The sequence below is a fragment of the Mycetomoellerius zeteki genome, unplaced genomic scaffold (genome assembly GCF_001594055.1).
Source record: "Mycetomoellerius zeteki isolate Tzet28-1 unplaced genomic scaffold, Tzet1.0 scaffold52, whole genome shotgun sequence".
NCBI lineage: Eukaryota > Metazoa > Arthropoda > Insecta > Hymenoptera > Formicidae > Mycetomoellerius > Mycetomoellerius zeteki.
Window position 1 is genome coordinate 469,658 of NW_017257523.1, and position 21,061 is coordinate 490,718.

Consider the following 21,061-nt stretch of genomic DNA (forward strand, 5'->3'; position numbering starts at 1 on the left):
GGCGACTAGCTAAATCATACCTACCGATCACAGCGACGAAGTCAAATATCTCTCATTGATATTGGATTAAACAAGAACACAAACACGACGACGCGCGATGAACAGATTGGTGGCGATCTGCCTGTTGGCAGCATGTATCGCCTCTCATTGCGTGACCATTGCACGTGAGCTCAGCAGGGCGCATTACGACGATCTGCAGGTAGCCGCTACTCATCACCATCATGAGAGCGGCCATGGAGACGAGCATCATTCCGGTCATCATCACGATCATGGCGGGAAAGGTGACAAAGGCTACAAATCGGAGCATCATGACGAAAAAGGAGAAAAGGGACATCACGATAAAGGAGGCCATTCTGGACATTTTCACGAGGACGGAGGCCATAAGAAGCATCATCATCATGACGATGGCTATTATGGTGAACACCATAAGGGTGAGAAGGGAGAAAAGGGTCACGATTTCCATGAGAAAGGGCATTTCAAGAAGGGCCACAGCACGAAGGGACATCACGAGGTTCACAAACTCGACGAGTTTAAGAAGGATAAGGAATTCTTCGACGAAGATCACGATCATGGTCACCATGAAGAACACGGTGGACATCATCACGAACATGGACATAAGAAAGGTGGTCACTTTAAGAAAGGGCATCATGACCACCATCATCACGAAGATCATTACGGCAAAAAGGGTCATCATGAGAAAGGACATCATCATCATGACCATAAGGGTCACAAAAGTCATGGTGGACACGACGAGCATCATCATCATCATCATCATCATGGCAAGAAAGGTGGCCATGAAGATCACAAACACTGGGGATTCAAGAAAGGGCATTAATACGGATATGCAGAGAATTATAATTTCGCTGCTATTACTCGTTGAGTTGCGTTGATTGATTGTCATCGCTGCATTAATTGTTGTACATGTCGACGAACAGAATAAATCTTTTCCAGTAGATATATTACTCGTCGTTTATATATTATCTCATATTGTATTACGTCAATTCACTATAAAATACGACCTGCATTTATTAAGTCATAATTTTCTTTGCGTATATGTTTTCTGCAAAAAAATGTGCAATAGCCTATATTAATCAAACCCTCATAACACTATAGACGTATACTGGACGTAAAATGAAATTTGAGTTATTTCTGCAACCGTAACGTGTGTCGCGAAATCGGTAACTGTCGTAATAATTCAGTGGTGTTTCATGTTTTGTGCTACATCAGTCACGCTTCTGCGGTGTAACAGCTGTCACAAGAAAATATGGCCGCTCGTTACATGCTATTTCCATAAAACAATAGTACCGGCCAGTTACCGCATTCAGTGGTGCAATTGACACGGTTTTATATTTGTTTTATCAGGTGCTGGTTGGGAGTTATGTATTTTTAATGTCAACAATCTACATTAAAATATTTGAATTGATCTCTGATATTTCTTTTACATACATAATTCTACATATATAACTCGATTATAATTTTCAACGATGATTTTCCGATTCTTTATTGCACACGATAGGTCATTCGTGTCACGGATTAATTTTCATTATTTTTATAAATATACAAAAATTATTAAATAATTCTTACATATACATACTTTAACATGTTTAAAAAAAATATTAAAATAATAATAATAATTAAAATAAAAACATTTCTCTATAAAAAATATTTATAAAGTATGTCAAAAAAGAGAAGAATAGAGGTCATTATTTAGCTAGGTATTTCTAATATTTTAAAAAAGAAAAAAATGCGCAAGACACAAATGATCATGTGTATAAGGGATAATATTAGGATGATACACGGAATGTTTTTACTAAAAAATATTATAATAGTATAGAAGGATTTTGTGTTAAAAAAATATTTAAAAATTCATTTAAAAAATTATTTAAACGCAATTTAATTAGATACATACATACGTAAATCTGAAAATAATTTTGTAGGACCATCAGAATAATTATGTAGGAATCTCAAGTTTGATGAGCAGTGCTGCAAAAAATTTTGATATTCTAGCAATCTTGAACGATTTACATAATTGTTATGTAGTCCAACAAAATTATTTTCTGATCTGTACATAGTTAAATTTTTAGATATTTTAATAAAATTTTAATAAAATTCCACACAGCCATGCCGTTAATTGCATTATTTCTCAAACTTAATATCTTAATCACATTTTCGATAATCATTCTAATCATAATATGATAATATAATTTATAAATAACGTTATATATAGTGCTCGGAAACATCAGACGATTTGACAGTTCGGACAGTTCGAATCTTAAGTTCGAACGTTAAATAGTTCAGGCTGAATATATGTTCGAACTATTTTAACCCACTTCAGAGCTGAAAGTTCGAAATTATTACATTTCGAACTCAAACATCACAAATTGTCCTCAGGATCATTCTGAATGTGTTCAGGATGGCTCAGGATATTTGTAGGACGATATCAATAAATATAGGAATTTTATTTAACTGTTCTTTTGTTTCCATAGGCATACTATATTTGTTTACTGTCCGAATCGTCCGAACTTCAGACATAACGAATTGAAATTTCATACTGATCACTGCTTAACTCGAACTGTTCGAATTGTCCGAAATATTCGAATTAGATGCCCATTTTTTTAAACTTTAAACTATTCAAATAGATCGAATATTCAACATGTCGAATTTTTTGTCTGTTTATGTTCGAATTTTTTGTCTGAGCCCTAGTTATATATAGCATTATTTTTAATATACATAGTGAGAATTTGTTGTATCATAAAAATATGATAATAATTTTTTTCCTTTTTATCGCATGGTATAAATGATAATAAAATAACAGTAAATAAAAAATTACATTTTCCTTAAATTATACATGTTCAACAATATCAATCAACTTTGTCATACCCGTGTTTCTTAGTTAAACGCGTGCTTTCGTCGGAGCTATAATTTCCATCATTATTATAAAAAGAATTTTCATCTTTTTCTTTATCATAGCCTTGATTGCGATTCTGTATATGTCCATTGTCATAAAATCCTTTTTTCTCGTTATTTCTATTACCAAACTTGGATTCATGATGTTCGCCTTTCTTGAATTTGCCCTCCGCAGCATTATGATGCTCGTCAACAACGAAGTGCTTGTCGAAATAACCTTTCTTGTGGCTCTCATCATAGAAATCGGTATGGTTTTTATATTCATCCTTGTGGTAGATTTTATGAAAGCCGCTGGTCTTTTGCCCCTTTTTGTGGTATGACGTCTGTCCATAACTACTACCCTTCTCATTACTTTCAGTTTCATCGTAGCGGCCATAATTTCCAGCTACGTCACTGTGATCTTTTTTGTGCCCCGTTTCTGTATCGTAATGTTCTGAAAGATTCAACAAAAAGTAATGTTTCACCCGGAATAAATACATTTTATGCAAAAATATACATGTTTAAAAGCGGACTGAGAAAATCAATGTCTGTAGAAAAAAATAAGCAAAAATCCACCTTGTTGCCTGCTTTTATCATGCTGTTCGCGTTCACCCACGTCAAATTCCACTCGTTTGTTGTACCCTTTGTCGCCCTTTTCTCCATGAGCGGAATTCTGCGCGGCCGAATACTTTTCACCGTGTTCAAACGAAACGTCGATATCTGAACGAGAGTTGTCGAGGCCGTGAATAGGATGGGTTGCTATAAAATCAACTGCTTTTTCGCGATTCTCAGGCACATGCCCTTTTTTCTCTTTTTTATCGCCGTCGTCGTCCTCATCGCTGTCATAATCGTCCTCATTCTCCTCGTCGTCGCTTCTCTTGTCGATATTTTTATCCGTTTCGCGCGATTTAAATGTGTCAGGCACATAGTATGGCGCACGTGCAGTCAGTTGAGGCAGCTCAAGCGGTTGCGCATATTTCGCTAATTGGCCCACGCCATAATTAATGAATCCATCGCGCGGGTAAGACTGGCGCGTTACGTACGGTGCAATTTCGTGCTTCGCAGTCGCATACGCGAGCAGAACGGGTTCGTGCGACGACGCAGTTTCAGAAACGGTGGGCGCAACAGGTGTAGGACTGCCGACGATGTAATGCACTGCCGCCGGTGCATGGTAGTAACGTCCGCTTCCGTGATTGGTATACCGCATGTGCAAGACCGGAAGACCCCCTTGCTGATTGTACGAGTATCCGCTTGCCGAGGTCTCCAGATCGGTCATTCTCATCTTAGAGATCATGTGTGCTGTCCTCGCCGATGACGCACCATCGCCGTGTGTATTAGCTAACAGCAGGGCCAACACTAAACTCGCAATCATGCTAACCAAATCCCGCATCCCGGTAACCATGCCGGATAACAATCGTTACGTCTCGTGACCGAATTGTCCGGTACTGTTATATCCGTTCGTCAACGTTATCGCTTTATATACGCATGCCAGAAGGACACGTTTATCCTTCCGTCGTGTAAGTGACACGCTATTTAGCGACGTCGAGAGTTTCATGGTCGCGTCGGTGCTTCAAATGCGAGGAGCGCGTTATTAACGGTTTTTCTTTCACCACAACATTAGTCAATGATGGAATTGCATAATAATTCGAAGAGTTACTCATCGATCGATCGAATCTACAGAAAAAATATTCGAATCTAACATAAGTCATTTCATTTTTTTTCGGCTTAAAAAATAAAATTCCCAAGCTAACAAGCATTCGATTCCTTTCGTATAAATTGCAGGAATGTCTATATTTCGCAACATTCCTGCAGAGTTCGCTTTGCATCACTGATCGAGTACCGTAAACCGTTGATCTTGAATTGACTATACGCTACGATAGATACGCTAAGGCCATGTGAAATCGATGATCGGTCTTCGGTTCGGCTGAACGATTGTCGAGCGATATAAAAGAGCTGGTATTACTGCACGATTGTTACAGTACATGCCGACGCGTTACCACATCAGAAGTCACTGTCTCGTGCCTAGTCTATCTATTTCTACTAAGATATATAAATATAATTTCGAGCAAATTCGTGGATTAGATTGGACTACCCGGGCTTTTAAGCAACGGGAATATTCACGAAACAAATGAAGATCTATGCAGCATGGTACGCCGCTTGCGCTATGCTCTATGTTTGCGCGCATCCGTCGAGAGACCGATCTGACGAAATGTACATTAGCAGCTCGAGATCATTCAATCCAAAATCAACAGCTAATGGCTATAGTTTCGAGAAGCAGCTATCTGCGACTAAATTGTTCGAGATCCTCGAAGAAAGTGAAGAGTTCGAGGAGAGGAGACCGTCGACAATGAGAGCGATCGTTACGAAGGCAAAGAGCAGTCCGGTCTTGTTACCCTTGATTATAGAACCTGAAGCGGAAATGTTGCCGGTCGGTTATAAGGGCGTGAAGCCACCTGGAGTCACCCATATGGAACTTGCGTTTGCGAAACCGCAAACCAGTCCGAGTCGCAAAAGTGCAACCTTACGAGCCTCGGTGACGAACAACGGGAACTCTGGTAAATCCAACAGATTTAATCAAGATAACGATGCGCATTACGCTGCGTCGAAGTATGAGACGCAAGTTGTGAAAAATGATCACGGTACCGACAGCCTTGCCATCTTCGAGGTAGGTTCGAAGGGCGACACGAGAAAGGAGAACGAAAAGGTTGAGTACTCCGAAGTCTCTGGTGAGAGTAAAAGCCATTCCGAAAACGAGGATCGCGCGAAGAATCATAAAGAAGAAGTTGTGAAAAAGAAAGGAACTACCTACGAGACAAGAGACGGCCGCGAGAAAGCTCATAACACCGCCGGATATCGCAACGTTTACCACAAAGATGAGTTCAAGAAGGACGCTGATTTCTACAACAACGGGAGTCGGGGTGGACATTTCGAGAATCATGGTCGATACGGCGAAAAACATGCTGCTGCTGAAGGCAAATATGCGAAAGGTAGAAATAACGGTTCCAGATTCGTCGAGGTGGAAGCCAACCAGCAGAGAAACGAAAAAAAGATGAGACAACCGAGAAGCCCAAGATCACCCTAAGACAGATTACTCGGGAACTTGGATGGATTCATAAAACAGGCAGGCTTAACGAGGGGGAGTTGAAAGTTCGTTTTCAGCAACGACGGCCTATGTTAACATGTATGACGCTTGCGTGAGTCGCAATAGTACAGTATTATAGTCGCTAATTCAGAGATAAATACAAAAAGGTTCGAACAAATGTGCAATATACATATTCAAGCATTTATTGTATATTCAAACATTTATCGTATCCCACCTCATTTGATACACGCGTTGCGCATTTAGTGAAATATAAAATTATTAAGCGCGAATCTTTTTTCTCTTGTTCTCACATTTTATATTTAGATTGATTTTTTACATTGTTTTTACATTTAGTTGGTTAATGTTTTGCTAATAAATCCATTAAAGGTAAACATATTATTTATTGTAATATTATTGTAATTTTGTAATTTCTTTTCCTACAAAGATTTGTTGGAAGGTCTAAAATTTTACTGGATATAGATTTGAAAATAATTTTGTTGGAAATTCAAACTAATTGCTAAAAGATAAAAATTTTGTAGAGCATTGATCATCATTTTTTTAGTTTCTAACATAAATATTTTGATGAACCCAACAAAATTATTTTCAGATCTGTATCGAATAAAATTTTAGATTTTTCAATAAAATTATTCTTTCCGTGTATCTATCAGCTGACAATATTCTTATTACTTCAACAATTTTCTACTTCCGCATGAAAATTGGCAGTCATAATTGAAGTCTCGGCAATAAATTTAATTTCTCACTTTCTCCAATTCATCAGAATGCAGTGAGTCTAGTTTTATTTATGCAACTGGCAAATAATCGAATATACGACCCAGCAGTAATCGCATTCGGCCGGCGGGCGGTTAATGGATATTAAACAATGTCCGCATTGTTGTACCGATAAATTGCAATCTTTCACGAATAATCCTGCCGCGAAATGAGAATCAAGGCACATAATTGATGCATATACGAGTCTCCCCGCGTTCTCATTGCGGACTCGCCACCGGAGCCCACGAGAGCATTCCACTTGGGTAACGTATACCTATCGGCCTCCTACCAACTTCACTGTAGTCTGACTATGCTATATGTATGTATAAAGCCTGCATCCCCTTCGTGGCTCAGTGAGCTCGGGTTCCCCGCATTCATCAACAATAAGCCGCGGCACCTACCGTTCTCGCATACGTATCTGCGAGTACCACCTTATATATGTACGTGTGTATATTCGCACGTAGCTACCATCCTGACGTAAACACATCGTCGATGCGTGTATACGTGCACGCACGCGATGGTTGTATTATATATGCATCTGTCGGTCTATGTACACGGTGCATATAAAGGTGCATGTATATCGGAAGCGGTGGAACGCGGCGTGAATACATAAATCAGATGCCGCTCTGCAGGCTGCCACCCATATCACTTCGTACAACGGCCATGAATGAATAGAGCCGTGTTTGAGTTATCGTCCGACCTGGTCTTCTAGAAACTGCGGAACGTCGGCGTTAAGTTTTACCGTCCGGAATGCTCCTTAATAGAAGTGAAGCGCGCTCTCCTTTACGAATTTGCATAGAATTCAACGTGGAATTCAAGAAAAGTAACAACGAACGTTATCTAAATTGTTTTATTTCGTTCAATCAATGTTTTCGCGAAACCTCAACACGTACGTAACGAACCATCAGATCTCGGGTAATTTACGTCAAAGAAGTAGATCTGACAGTTTGCCTCGACGGCGACGTTTTATTCCGAGAAGAAATGCAATTTATCTTCTGATAATCTCCAATCCTTCGAAAGCGGACGTTCGCTTCGTATCTTGCTCTCCTTCCTTTTTATTTGACCGTCGCACGTCCGATGCGCTCGTGTGATTCTCTAAGAACGCCTGATTTCGGGGATCTGATCGTCTTTCCGCGATAGTTTATTGTCACCGTTTATCTTCACTAGAAAAAAAAAACTCTAGCAATGAAACAGCAAGAAAGTCTACCAAAAACTACATTTGGGAGGCATTTGTTTCGCAATTTGTGAATAACATGAAGTACGCGATTATCGTAAAAAAATGACAGAAAAGTAGAGAGTATATCGTAGAGAAGTACAGGAGAAACGTGAATAATATATTTAATTTTCCATCAAGCATGTGTATGTAGTTTCATGAGTTACAATTTATTATTAATATGCTAAAAAGAGCCAAGTAAGACTTTAGTTTTTATATCGCTATAATACCTCGCGTATTACATCTCGTAAACGTATACATAAATAAACGAACCTAAAAATAATAAAAATGGAAAACTACACGTAAAATGTCAATCGACGTCAATGCAGTAGATCTATTGTGGAATGCATATAGGGACGCTCCGAAGTGTATGCATATTTTAATAAAGAATTGCAAAACCGAGTAGATATATATTTTCAAAGAGGTCACCGTGGCAGAAATATGATATCGATTTTGACAAGATTTATTTGCCCAGTTGCAAGATGTGTGAAATACGAATCGCATCTTGGCGTATTTAGAAATCGAGACTATCATTTGCGCATCACAATGAAAAATTATTCCGTAAGTTCCTTATGTGAGATTTATGTTTTATAAAAATATTACAGAAATGAAAATACACACATAATGTAGATTTTAACAAATATTTTCTTAATCTGTAAAGTAAATTAAATTCTAAGTATTACTTTTAAATTTTTCGCAAGATATATATATACTCGTAGAAAAAAATCTCACTATAAATTCAAATTCTTGATATTTATATTCACATTTATTATAAAAAAAATTTATATTATACATATATATATGTGTTGTATAAAAAATATGTTGTATAATAATATATGTAATAGAATCAACCAGTTTACAAGACACGATTAGCTTTGCCAGAGGACTATGACAATGTAATGACTTTCATGTGTGACGCATTCTACAAGGACGATCCAACCATGGTAAACATCGGTTTGAACGAAGAGGAGCCAGCTCCATCATTACTACAAATTATGTACGATGAAATCCGAGAGGGTATGACGTTAATTGCTGAAGGAGAAGACGAATGTATCGTAGGTGCTGTGGTGAACGCAGGCTCTTGTCCTTGGGATCCCGACAAGTTCGTCGAGTTCGCTAGGTGCTGTGAATGCGGGCCGACCCGCGACGTGATCGAGTTCGAGGCTTACGTGACCGGCAAGCCGAATCTCTGGGAGCGCTATTGCGTTCTCAAGATCTTCGAGTGCAGCTATCTCGCGGTCAGGCCGGACTTCCGGAACCAGGGTATTGCTAGAAAGCTCGTGCTAGATAGCTGGTATCTCGCGCGCGATTGCGGCTATCGATTGTTCCGTGTTGACTGCAACAATAGGTGAGTCCAGCTGGCTGACCGTGGAATTCTGGTTAAGCTACAAACTCGTAAGGAATGCGAGTCGTTTCGGCGCGGTTCGCTCGCTTCGACAGGATCTTGAGTAATTTTCGCGACGGGCCGCATCAACGAGAAAGATCGTCGGACTCTATCCGTTGTACATCACATGTTCAGCGTAACTGTTACCTTGTAATTCAAACTGAAGACAGCTGACATATGGCTTCGTGTCGTATTAAAAGAATAACGATCGCGTTAATTAGGATTAGCACGCGATGATTTGATGCGTCTCTTAGCGTATGAGCGTGTTACTTGATACGAAACATTATCTATCGTGTCCTTGTATCTCATATATTACGCGAATAGGATCGCAATGTACAAAATTTAATCGACAGATTTACATAGATAAATCTGTAGTCTGATATCTAATATGAGCATATCCGTTACAGATATATCGCACGAGTCGCGGATGGTTTCGGTTGGAAACGAGTATGCACAATACCTTTTCATAAATATGTAAGAGAAGATGGCGGACTTGTTTTTAAACATATTAAGGAACCACATACCGAAGTGCAGATTTACATCGATCGAGTTAAATTTTGCAAGGATTATTGTCCACCTTATAAAACATGTGATAAAATTACTTCAGCACCAAAAATATCTAGAAAGGACAATTAATGTTGCTTTGACAATTACCTAAGGCTAAGTTGCTTTATCAATAAAACGTTAATAAATATTTCATAAAAGTGTCATACTACATAGTATCTTTATACCACAACCTAGCGTTTTGTTACTATGTGCTCTAATCGTATTGTGAAGATAATTTATAAGGAAATTTGTACATTTTAAATATATGAGTACTTTTTTTCATACGATTCCAAATTGCTAGTAAGTAAATATTTATAATCCAGTCATTATGTGCATATTTTCTATTCTTGCGATATCGAAATAAAGAAAAAATTATAATAAAAACTGTAATAATAAGGACAGTGTATACTTGTGCCTTCGGTAGTCTGAAACAAAGTTCACTTTTTGTTCACTTTGATGACATACATCGATTTCACAAGTACTAATCCCGACAGTTGAGCTTATTGGAATAGTCTGTCAGAGCCGAGAACAGTGATTGATGAGTTCAACGGCAGCTTATCCCGCGAGGAAACTCCTTTGAGTACGATTGAATAATACATAGCGGCGCGCAAATGAAATTCCCGATATTTGACTTCTAAGCTCTATCTCTCGAACGAAAGCCCGGCGGCTAAACTTCTGCTGCCTGCGAAATTACGATTGCTCGGAGTTGCGAGTGTACCGAACTCGGTTCCCAAATTTAAGCGGAAAGAGACGGATTCTCTTTTGCGTCTGGAACGTCTATCGGGTCTTCCCGAAGGGGGCATCATAGAATCGGTAATTGCCTGCTAAACAGGCTAGACCATTCACCGATCAACTACCGTCATAAAACATTAATGATCCGTCGAACGAATTCTACTGTGTATACGCAATATAAAGCTGAAACATTGTTTGAGAATGATAAAGGCTAAATTATAGGCTTGAGATAATCTATTGTCAATTACGTTAACTCATTTACAAAATTTAACAATTTAAGACGGATATTAACTGTTTATTATGATCTGTAGTTACTGAAACTATAATGTAAAATAAGTAGACCATTATCTTCAAACTTCGAGCAATAATACTAAAGCAATAAAAAAAAGAGAATGAACGTTTAGTTGGTGCAACATTAATAAATTTTAACCTACGATAACAAATTACATAAAATTTTGCATAAATTTCCATCATAAATCTAGAAAATTATTATAAATTATTGTATTTATTACAATTTATTGATTTAACATTGTTAACATTACGAAAATTAGGTTGGTAATCTAATGCGAGATCTACAATAAAAGTCGTAGCGATCGTAGAGTCTTAAGTCGTAGAAAATTAACCAATCACAGTCGAATATGAGAAGAATAATCGACTATGATTGATCAATTTTCTACGACTTAAGACCCTACGACCGCTACGACTTCTATAGTAGACCTCGCATAAAGAAAATGTAACGTACAGTTCATGATATAATCCGCATTTGCGATAGCTTATTAAGAAAAGTTGCTTGTATAATAACATATATATTTGCATTTAAAATTATAAATAGTATTTTCGTTTAAAATTATTTCGCTAATTTTCAACTTAAACAGAATACGTTTCTAAAAGCTTTCAAATGTACATATTTGCAACACATCATTATTAAAACGATTTAAATATACTGTCAATACACAAAATGCTTACAATATACTCGTAATTTTAGTAAAAATAATTTTGTGTTAAAAATTCATGAAAATTGCATGCATTACTCTCGTACAGAAAAATTTATTTTCTATGCGTACGATAAGATCACTGCAATAATTCGTTTCTAATTGAGATTGAATTCCGAATAATCGTTTGCTGCGCATTAATCGTTATATAATCAAATCTTCCACGATTGTATCGTAAATTGCTTTCAACATTAAATGGAGATAAAATGGATAAATTGCTTATAAAAAGAGATACGCCGGAGGTTATTCTCGTTTTAGACTTCCTGTTAGACTTGTTTCTCATGCAACATTTCAATTTTTATGTCAGAATTTATATAAAAATTTAAATGTAAAAGATCTGAATACCAATGTGCTATTGTATAAGATGTTTATTTCAAATATATTCTTTTCTAAGCGCATATGCATATGCGTGAACAAAAGTTTCGTTTATGTATACAATTTATTTTTACTGAAATAAATACGATTTATGTAATAATAAAATAAATACGATTTTATGTACATGAATATAAGCTTTTCAAATTAGCCTGTATTCCATTGCATGTCAGCATGTTGATTTATATATTCGCATTAACACGCGCCCTTGTCAGGGGCTAAGAAAATGGATAGGACGTGGCCAAGACGAATTAGGATTCAAGTAGAAACTGTTCGGATCTCTCAAAAACGATCTCGGGCCGATTCCGAAGCCGTAATGATTAATGGAGTTAGGGAGCTACGAGCAGTTCCGTAATACCGTGGCAACTATCGAGTTGAAATTACAGTTGAGAAACTGCACGGGGCGAGTTAGGGGAGCCGTCGTTGTCTCGATCTGGAAAGGATCCCGTCGTCTCTGTTTGGTTCCGCAGCCATCCGATCACGTACCAGGCTCGATTTGATTTTGATTCGACGTACACTAGAAACGCATTTAATACACGTGCTTGCGTGCTAGGCGCGCGTGCATCGACTAAAAATGAACGTTTTCCGTTGGCCGATACGGCGATAAGCTCTTACTTGTGTTGCCATGCCATTATACATATACGCGTGCGAGACAGAACTGGAACAATTCAAAATATATATCTGGTCATGTCCGAGCAATTCAATTGCAATTACTATTATAATATCTATTACAATTACTAGTATCTATTAGATAAAGATTGCAATTATTCTGTATAACTTTTTTTAATTGCCACTTTAACGAAGCAATTTAATAAAACAATATTTTTTATAATTACCATTTAACAAAACAATATTTTTCCTAATTTAATTAAAACTTGAATATTCGTCGACAATGGTACAGCAGAAATAATTTCGCGCACATATAATCGAAGTCAACGTTCTCACCTAGGCTCTCGGACAGTTTGAACGAGCTTAATCTGCATAATTTCAATTCTCAGCGCAGTACATACATCCGTATACCTACATGGAACTATGCGTTTGCGCATCGTAAATACTATTCTGAGTGAGTCCGCTAATATGGGCAATTGTTTGCCAAATTGAAATAGTTCAATATGAGACTTCCGGCCTTGAATCTTCCGCGATTGTAATCATGCGTGTAGACGTTAATCATGGCTTCTATCAACGAATTCAATCATTTCCGCCACGTCTGAAATATCTTCATATCTTGATACTCTCAAGTACGAATAGAGCTCTCAGAATAGGATTTAATCATGTTAATTGACGTATTTCTAATCGAGTTCGTGGAAATGTACTCGCAACGATCGTTTTCAATATATCGTGTTAATCCACACGATCTCTCGCATTATATTTTTCGTTTTATAGACAATTTCAAATATTTCATAATTTTACGAGGTGTTATATATAGAAGCGTTATATACGGACGAAAAACGCATTTCGTGTACGAGCTAACAGTTATTACTGGTCATATGTATATTTCATGATAATTTCAATGGAATACAGAGCAGTGGCTTTTACCTAGACATATTAATGAGCTGTTACATATTAATGAATTAAAAGTATGTGTATAATAATGATTAGTTTGTTTACGACTTAAATTAGTCAGTAAATTAGTTCCGTATATTATTATACACTCAACGTGTATAATTTTAGTGGCAGTATTAATAGCGTAAGCGCGATTCCGCATTATCCTTAATTCAAAAATACGGACCACATTAAAATCTATCGATTTTGAAGTCGCACAACTTTGATCTTCTAAAGATGCTACGATATATTATATGAGAAGTGAAAACGAAGCAAAACGGCAAAATATTTTCTCTTTTCTCAAATTGTATTTTTAATTTCAATATTTTTACTATCAAACTTTGGTGAATATTATAAATAAGTGCTTATAATTTGACAAACAGATCTCGGCGATCCACGAACGAATCAGTGTTTTCTTTCGCACATACGTTGAAATATACATGTACGATGCACCGTGTTCGCCATGTTTCCAGGTGCAACAGACAATATTAATCGGTAAAAGAATTGGATTTCGCTGTCTCGCAGTTCGCTACTCTTATTTCGTTTGCTCTTTTTCGTTGTGATATATTAAAGTCCAGATGTGAAAAATGTAAGCAGCCTGGATTCAAAGACGGAACTTACTGGATTGAATGGATCGGAATTGAAATTCATTATATAAAACCGATGTATAATATTTCAATAAATTAAATAAGCTTCATGATCAAATACGTAATCGACATAAATAATCGTACATTTCTATCTATTACAGAAAAGTAAATGCCAGAAGATTTTACAATCGTTAGCTTATTCATATATATTAATGTTTGTTTAAAAATGATAACTGCATGAATTATAACTTGCCGTTATTATGTGTTTGTCATTGATTCGATCGTAATAAATAATAAAAAATAAAAATACATTGATTCGATCGTAAGAAAATAACTAAAAATAAAAATATGTTTGCGTCACAAGAATTTCATGTTAAGTCACGAATCTTTATATATGTTTTTATCGTGCAATATACGTATATTTCTAGTATAAGAATAGCTGCAATAATGATTGTATCACATTTAAAATATTAGCAAAAATAAGACATTTGAAATTAACAATTTTTGTCATGTATTTTTGTTGTATGATGTTAAAATTACCATTGCAATAATGTTACTTTAATATCAGAAAAGAATCAAGAGTTTAACTCTACTAATTATTTACACAACATAAAGGGATAATGCATAAAATCTTTTTGTTACAGAAATTCATTAAAAAAGAAAGAAATATAAAGTATTTATATATTATATATCGTCCTAAAATTCCATTATATGTAATTGTGGAATTATATAATTAGTGTAATGAATAATATAGATAAAAATAGACGTAACATAGATATAGATGCAACTATACAAGTATATTCTTCATATCAGAAAGGCTTATAAAACCGGAAAGTTTCAGAATGTTCAGTATCGAAGTAGTTTTCCTTGAAATAATTTGTCTAGAAGTAAGCTTGATTTTAATATCTTTTATCGGATTCAATATACAAACACATTTGAATATTACTCACCGAGTATTATTCATATGCGATAAAATCATAAATTAAGATGGAACTATAAAAAAAACTCTACCTCGATGGAATCTATATAATGCTATTGATTCGTTCTATAGAGTCAGTCTAAAAGTGTCTCTTCAGTCGAAATCGTGTAATGCATTGCACTGTGGTGATTCAGTATTCGTAATCCCTGCAGAGGATTAATTAAAATAATATATATATTTTATTAACAACGTAAGTACGTGCAATCTCGTTCAATCGAATGTTTTATAGAATATTAATAATTAAATTTATATTTTTATATAAAGAAAAAATATGTTATTTTAAGCGGGCATGATGTGTAAACGATATATAAAAAAACATTAATTATTTTAATATTAATACTTGTATTAATTTTTATATTTAACCATATAAAAATTGATTTGATATTATCTCGAAAGATTATGACAGAAAACAGGAAAATATAATTTATCATGTTACTGAATATAATATCTGTTTCGTAATTTTCTGATTCTGTAAAATAAAGTTATTATGTTTTTTCGATATTTACATATAGTATGTATTGTTTCCTTACTGCAAAAGTGACACAATTAAAAAAAATTAATAAAAAATTAAGTTTTTTTTGTTTTTTTTCCAGAAAAGGGAAGAAACTATTTTTCAACTTAGCGGAAAATTATTGATTAATCAAATAGTATTGAAAAAAGATATATTCTTAGAAATATGATCAAATGTCATTTTCATCGTTTTCACAATGTTTAAAAAAATCATCCTTTTTGAGTTGTAATTATTTTGATATTCTACAAAATTATAACAAATCGGAATAATTCATTAAAAGTGATATAGCTTGAAATATCATCAACAGTTTACATTTACCTTGATTCTCCCTTGATATCTTGACTTATCCTCAGCTAAAATAATTAAATCTAAATTAAAACAACTTCTTCTTCAAACTTTCACCAAAAACTGCCTTGACTGTCTTTAAATATTCTTTATAAAAGACTCCTTTTTATTTACAAAAACGACATAACTCAAAATGTATCACTCTTGTAGAAGATATTATGACCTCTTTGAAAACCTTTAAGAACGAGTGCCTTTAAACACAAGTGCTAGACGGATTTGTAAAATTAAGTTAGTTTACTTTTGATAATTAATAGAGTAACCTTTATTTAATTTATTCTCAGTAATAACTCGAAAATCACATTTTTTGTGAGTGTGTCACTTTTGAAGTAAGGAACGATGCTGATATATAGTGATCAGAAGTTAAGTATATATAATTATCAGTCTTCTTGTTTTACTCACAGAATGAGACTAATTACTGTTATCTTCCCAATTACCATCCTATGGATTCTGGTTACAAGTAACCTAACATGCAGCAAAAGGCTATTGATTATTACCCCAACTCCATCCTACAGTCATCAGATAGTATTTCGGGTATTATGTCTTGCTTTGAATAAGCGAGGACACGAAATAGTGACATTGACTCCTAATATCTTAAACGATACTACCATAACTAATTATACAGAAATAGACTTCGGTTTTATATACGAAAAAATTGATGACACTGACATGAGTCAGACCCGTTGGAATCTCACACAATTGGCGGGATTAAAAACAAGGTTATTAACATTAGGTCATAATATCGCTGAGGATGCCCTTAGCCATCCAGATCTCACAAAGTATTATGCGAATAGAACTGATATGCAATTTGATGCAGTAATAGCGGAGATGATTATGACTCCTGCGATCTACATGTTAGCGCACAGATTTAGTGCACCTTTAATAGGTAAGATTAAATATAATTAATTATAATTATATAATTATTAACTAATGATATTATGTGTTATGGAAAAAAGGAATTGCGAATACGGAAACGCGAACGATCTTATTACAATATATTATATTTATTAGGATAGTAATAACTCACTTCTTGTGATAGTCTAATGATACATGCTTACTAATGTTGTGTTACAACACGTGACTATAGAATGCACACGCTGTAAAATAAAAATATCGTTACATATTTTTAATGTTTTGGATGTAGAGAAGAATAAGAAAATTGCAAATACCTAAAAAAAAAAGTGAAATAAAGTTGATAATTATTTATTAATAAAAGTTCTTATTTAAAGGATATATTGGACTTAAACTACAATAATTAATACATACTATAATTTATAAGTATATAAATACAATATCCAATTCGGAATTTGTTCCGCGTGGCGGATTAAACAAAATAAACAAAAATTTGTTTAAAATTACAGTTTATATTAATAATATGTTAATAATATATGAATGTTAATTATTGAAATTTAAAGCTAAATAAATGGAATATATTTTTTGAATAAAGATTTTTATAATGGATAAATAATCGGTTTTATTTAACTTTTCAAAACGGTGTTACTCAACGAGTTTTATAACTACAGGTATCATGTCTATGGACTTACAAAATTGCCATCGTTTCAGTCTTGGCAGTCCCGTGCTGCCATCGCATTCCTCGAATTGGGAGCTCGAAAATCTCACAGGATTAAATTTACCATTTTGGAGGAGATTGATGAATTTCATCAATACTTGGTGGAGTATACATTCATGGTTTAATAGTTTCGCGATCAAACAGCAAAAGATCGCCGAAAAGTATTTCGGTAACAATGTACCACATATCACTGACGTTGCGAAGAATATGAGTCTCGTCTTGATCAATCAAGAACCACTGCTTGCATACGCGAGACCCGAAATACCTAATATCGTTCATTTTAGCGGGCTGCACATCACAAAGACACCGCCGTCGTTACCAAAAGTAGGATATTTCGTAATAATTATCGATTAGTATAAAAATTTTATTTCTTATTACTAATTCTCGCGCGCTTTAATGCAATAAACAATTAAAAAAATATAAATGATACTTTTATAAATTAATATTTTCATAAAGTTTTTCATCTACAGAATTTAAAAGCATTTTTGGATAGCGCGACAAATGGCTTTATTTATTTGAGTCTGGGATCAAATACGAAAAGCAAATTATTACCGAAGGAAATATTGGAGATCTTTGCGAACACTTTTGCCAATTTATCGTATAAAGTACTGTGGAAATTCGAGAACGATAGCTTCCATGTTCCTCCTAATGTTTTTATTTCGAAATGGACCCCGCAGCAGGGTGTGCTGGGTAAATTGAAGCAGACAAGCTCGTATTTTATAAAAATTAATACTGAGATTATTAATTGTTTCTTCTACCCTTATTTTAGCTCATCCGAACATCAAGCTCTTCATTTATCAAGGCGGGCTGCAGAGCACCGAAGAAGCGGTTCATTACGCCGTCCCGCTCATAGGAATACCGTTTGTCTTCGATCAGGTGTACCAAGTTATGAAAATGGTTTCTCTGAGAGTTGCAAGATACCTAGACATAGTCCGGCTTACGAGGTCAGAATTGCACGATGCTATAATAGAAGTCATCGATGATAAAGGGTAATTACAATGTCAATTATTAGTATGCGCGCGCATACGAACATGTATGATAATGATCTCCATGTGGATAGAAAACAACAATCGTGATATTCACATATAATAACTAATATGTACACATATTTGGCGCTCTGTTTGCAGATACAAAGATAGGATGTTGGCGCTGCGTGCTCTCACAAAGGACAAGCCCTACGATAGCTTAGAGAATGTTATATGGTGGATCGAGTTCGTAATGCGTCACAATGGCGCACCTCATTTACGTTTCAATGGAGTCGATATCGCGTGGTATCAGCAATTCGATTTAGATGTCATTGTATTCCTGACGATAACATTATTCTTAGTTTTATGCGCTATTTTAGCTATTGTAGGATGTGTTATGAAGCAGTTCTATTATAAGCATTATAATGATATAAGCAATCGATACATATGGCTTAAAAATAAGATAAAATCGGAGTAATCAAGTTGTAAAGCGAAAAAACATTCAAGTCGCATTGTGTACTTTTCAATTTTTCTGTGTACGAACTTGAGAGTAATTTGGTTTAACAATAGAATTGTTTTGAAATAGAGTCGCTCAAACTATGAAATAGTCATGGACTTCTTTTATCCCTCGGGCATTTGCATGTGAATTTTACAGTGCTCATTTATACGAAAAATAGAGAAGCAAGTCGGAGAAAGTGAGAGGGTAAATTTCGGCAAGAGGAGAATACTGTGAATATAAAACTAGCGGTCGAGTGAAATGGGTTTTGTAAACGTACGAAATTGCATCCCAAGGCCCATTATGTTCATTTGCGCGTAGGTACTTTTGTAGACTACGAGGTATAGAAAATAAAGGAACTAATAAAAGCCTAAAAAAAGAAAAACCAAAGAAGCTAATTAGAAGTCTGTTCGCATTGTTTGAAATTCCCCAAAATTTTTAAACTTAAAAAGAGATAAATATATATATATATATAAAATATATGAATACAATTAATGTTATAACATCTAATTTTGACCGATCATTGGCGCTCTCTAACGTAAATACGTTGTATATTTACACGGTTGGATCTTAATTCTTATTTGATAAATATATCTCTTTTTAAGAGATATATTTTGGCCTAATAAGAAATAAAATTACATATTTGGGTGTTGAAGAGAGAAAAAACGAAGATGCTAAGTGCAAAAAGTAGAAGCGAACAGACCTATTGTCATACCATAAGGTGAGGGGAGACGCTATTAGCGCTATTTGTGTCATTCTATCCTTGTTTCTAATAAATGATGAAGATAGATCCTAATAGCACACTTTATTCGAGGGACATTCTGGCGAACGTTCTTAGGACATAGGAATGTCCTCTGAATGTTCTTTGGAACGTCCCTTGGATATCTGTGCTATTAGGGGAGTGATACAAATAGCGCTAATAGCGTCTCTCCGAACTCACTCCTAGCCGTACATCTGATACATCCTCCCGATACGTTCCCCGTGACCTTGTAGAAATTCAAAACTTAATTAGTTTCGGAAATGGCGCTAAGTGTCAAATGTTATTGTTATTATAACATAACCGATACGTTTCGAATATCCGGTTAATGAGACTCCCTTTGCCATCGGTCCGCGCGTCCATTTGGCAGATGGACCTAATTCAAAGTGCAAGGATCCATTAACACGTATATTCGCCCCAAGGAATGTATAGCGTGATAATGTATACGATGCTAACATCGCGCACGTACACAGAGCCAAACGCCAAGCACACGTATTCTATGAACATTGCAGCAACAATTAGGAAACCCCTTTGCCATTGGGTGGAATACATATCTACGGCTATTTCAAGTGCCTGTGTGAAACCTATGTGAATGGTGAACACGTACACAGGTACACATGGCACCGATGACTATGGTATTCATCGCCATTGTAACATATAGTCGTGCATACGCTATTCATATCGCGAAAGCGAAACATTGACTAATCAGGATATCGATTCGAAATTTAAAATATAATTGAAAAAACTTTCAATGTTTTAATCCATCATAATTTATATATCAATTTATGTATTAATTGCAATATAAAGTTCTTCCTATTCTTTTTCTTCTTGCTCTTACATTAGGCCTTCGGTCTGTGTTACACATACACACAAAATATAAAGTTATATCGTAAAAATTTGCTCATTCTTCAATTTTCAACTCTGACTGAATTGTATATAGAAGTTTTTAACGGCAAGAAAAAATAATTAAAGAGATAGCCGATTAACGCTCAGAATAGTTTTTATGGTATACGAATTTTCAGCCGATCTGGCGCGATTAGCGCGGAAATGAGGGACTCGGAGGCCAAAAATGGCACGGGTTACATAGTCTGACGTAAATAACATTGAAGTCTATTTAAACTTTTTCAATTATTTTGATATCTTTTACCGGCAGCGATCCTGAGACCGACATCGGCCGCGTTATCGAAGCCGGAGGAGAAGGAAAGTCTTGTCTTCTCCGTTCATCTCGCGCACATCCTGACAACCGTCGCGCTCGCTTCCACTCTTGGTGGACGTTTCATAAATAAGCCTTTGTGCGACCCATCTGGAAATTGAATTGGAAAGTTCGCCTCGTCCAT

At 35.4% G+C, this 21,061-nt stretch overlaps 3 protein-coding genes across 3 annotated transcripts; 2 read left to right on the plus strand and 1 right to left on the minus strand.

The window, feature by feature from the left end:
• Window positions 1–25: 25 nt before the first annotated feature.
• LOC108727726 (histidine-rich glycoprotein) lies at window positions 26–1,366 on the plus strand. Its single transcript, XM_018455946.1, has one exon. It carries the CDS (start codon window positions 98–100, stop codon window positions 833–835), a length of 738 nt encoding a protein of 245 aa, XP_018311448.1. The 5' UTR covers window positions 26–97; the 3' UTR covers window positions 836–1,366.
• A 1,495-nt stretch (window positions 1,367–2,861) lies between these two features.
• LOC108727676 (protein PFC0760c) lies at window positions 2,862–4,288 on the minus strand. The gene is made up of 2 exons (XM_018455877.1): window positions 3,463–4,288; window positions 2,862–3,340 (listed from the first exon to the last, which is right to left on the minus strand). The coding sequence occupies exons 1-2, from the start codon at window positions 4,286–4,288 to the stop codon at window positions 2,862–2,864; spliced, it is 1,305 nt and encodes a 434-aa protein (XP_018311379.1).
• Window positions 4,289–5,170: 882 nt separating this feature from the next.
• On the plus strand, window positions 5,171–19,357 carry LOC108727727 (uncharacterized). The gene is made up of 8 exons (XM_018455947.1): window positions 5,171–5,896; window positions 8,795–9,297; window positions 9,741–9,947; window positions 16,398–16,822; window positions 17,460–17,830; window positions 17,977–18,196; window positions 18,276–18,495; window positions 18,634–19,357. The coding sequence occupies exons 1-8, from the start codon at window positions 5,234–5,236 to the stop codon at window positions 18,947–18,949; spliced, it is 2,925 nt and encodes a 974-aa protein (XP_018311449.1). The 5' UTR covers window positions 5,171–5,233; the 3' UTR covers window positions 18,950–19,357.
• The last annotated feature ends 1,704 nt before the right edge of the window (window positions 19,358–21,061 follow it).

Bases quoted from the DNA above. Each gene is read 5' to 3' on its own strand.
- LOC108727676 (XM_018455877.1), bottom strand. From the start codon at position 4,288: ATGGTTACCGGGATGCGGGATTTGGTTAGCATGATTGCGAGTTTAGTG. The intron at 3,341-3,462 runs GTGGATTTTTGC...TGAATCTTTCAG, and splicing joins TGATAAAAGCAGGCAACAAG to AACATTACGATACAGAAACG.
- LOC108727726 (XM_018455946.1), top strand. From the start codon at position 98: ATGAACAGATTGGTGGCGATCTGCCTGTTGGCAGCATGTATCGCCTCT.
- LOC108727727 (XM_018455947.1), top strand. From the start codon at position 5,234: ATGAGAGCGATCGTTACGAAGGCAAAGAGCAGTCCGGTCTTGTTACCC. The intron at 17,831-17,976 runs GTAGGATATTTC...TTTCATCTACAG, and splicing joins CACCGCCGTCGTTACCAAAA to AATTTAAAAGCATTTTTGGA. The intron at 18,197-18,275 runs GTAAATTGAAGC...CCCTTATTTTAG, and splicing joins CCCGCAGCAGGGTGTGCTGG to CTCATCCGAACATCAAGCTC.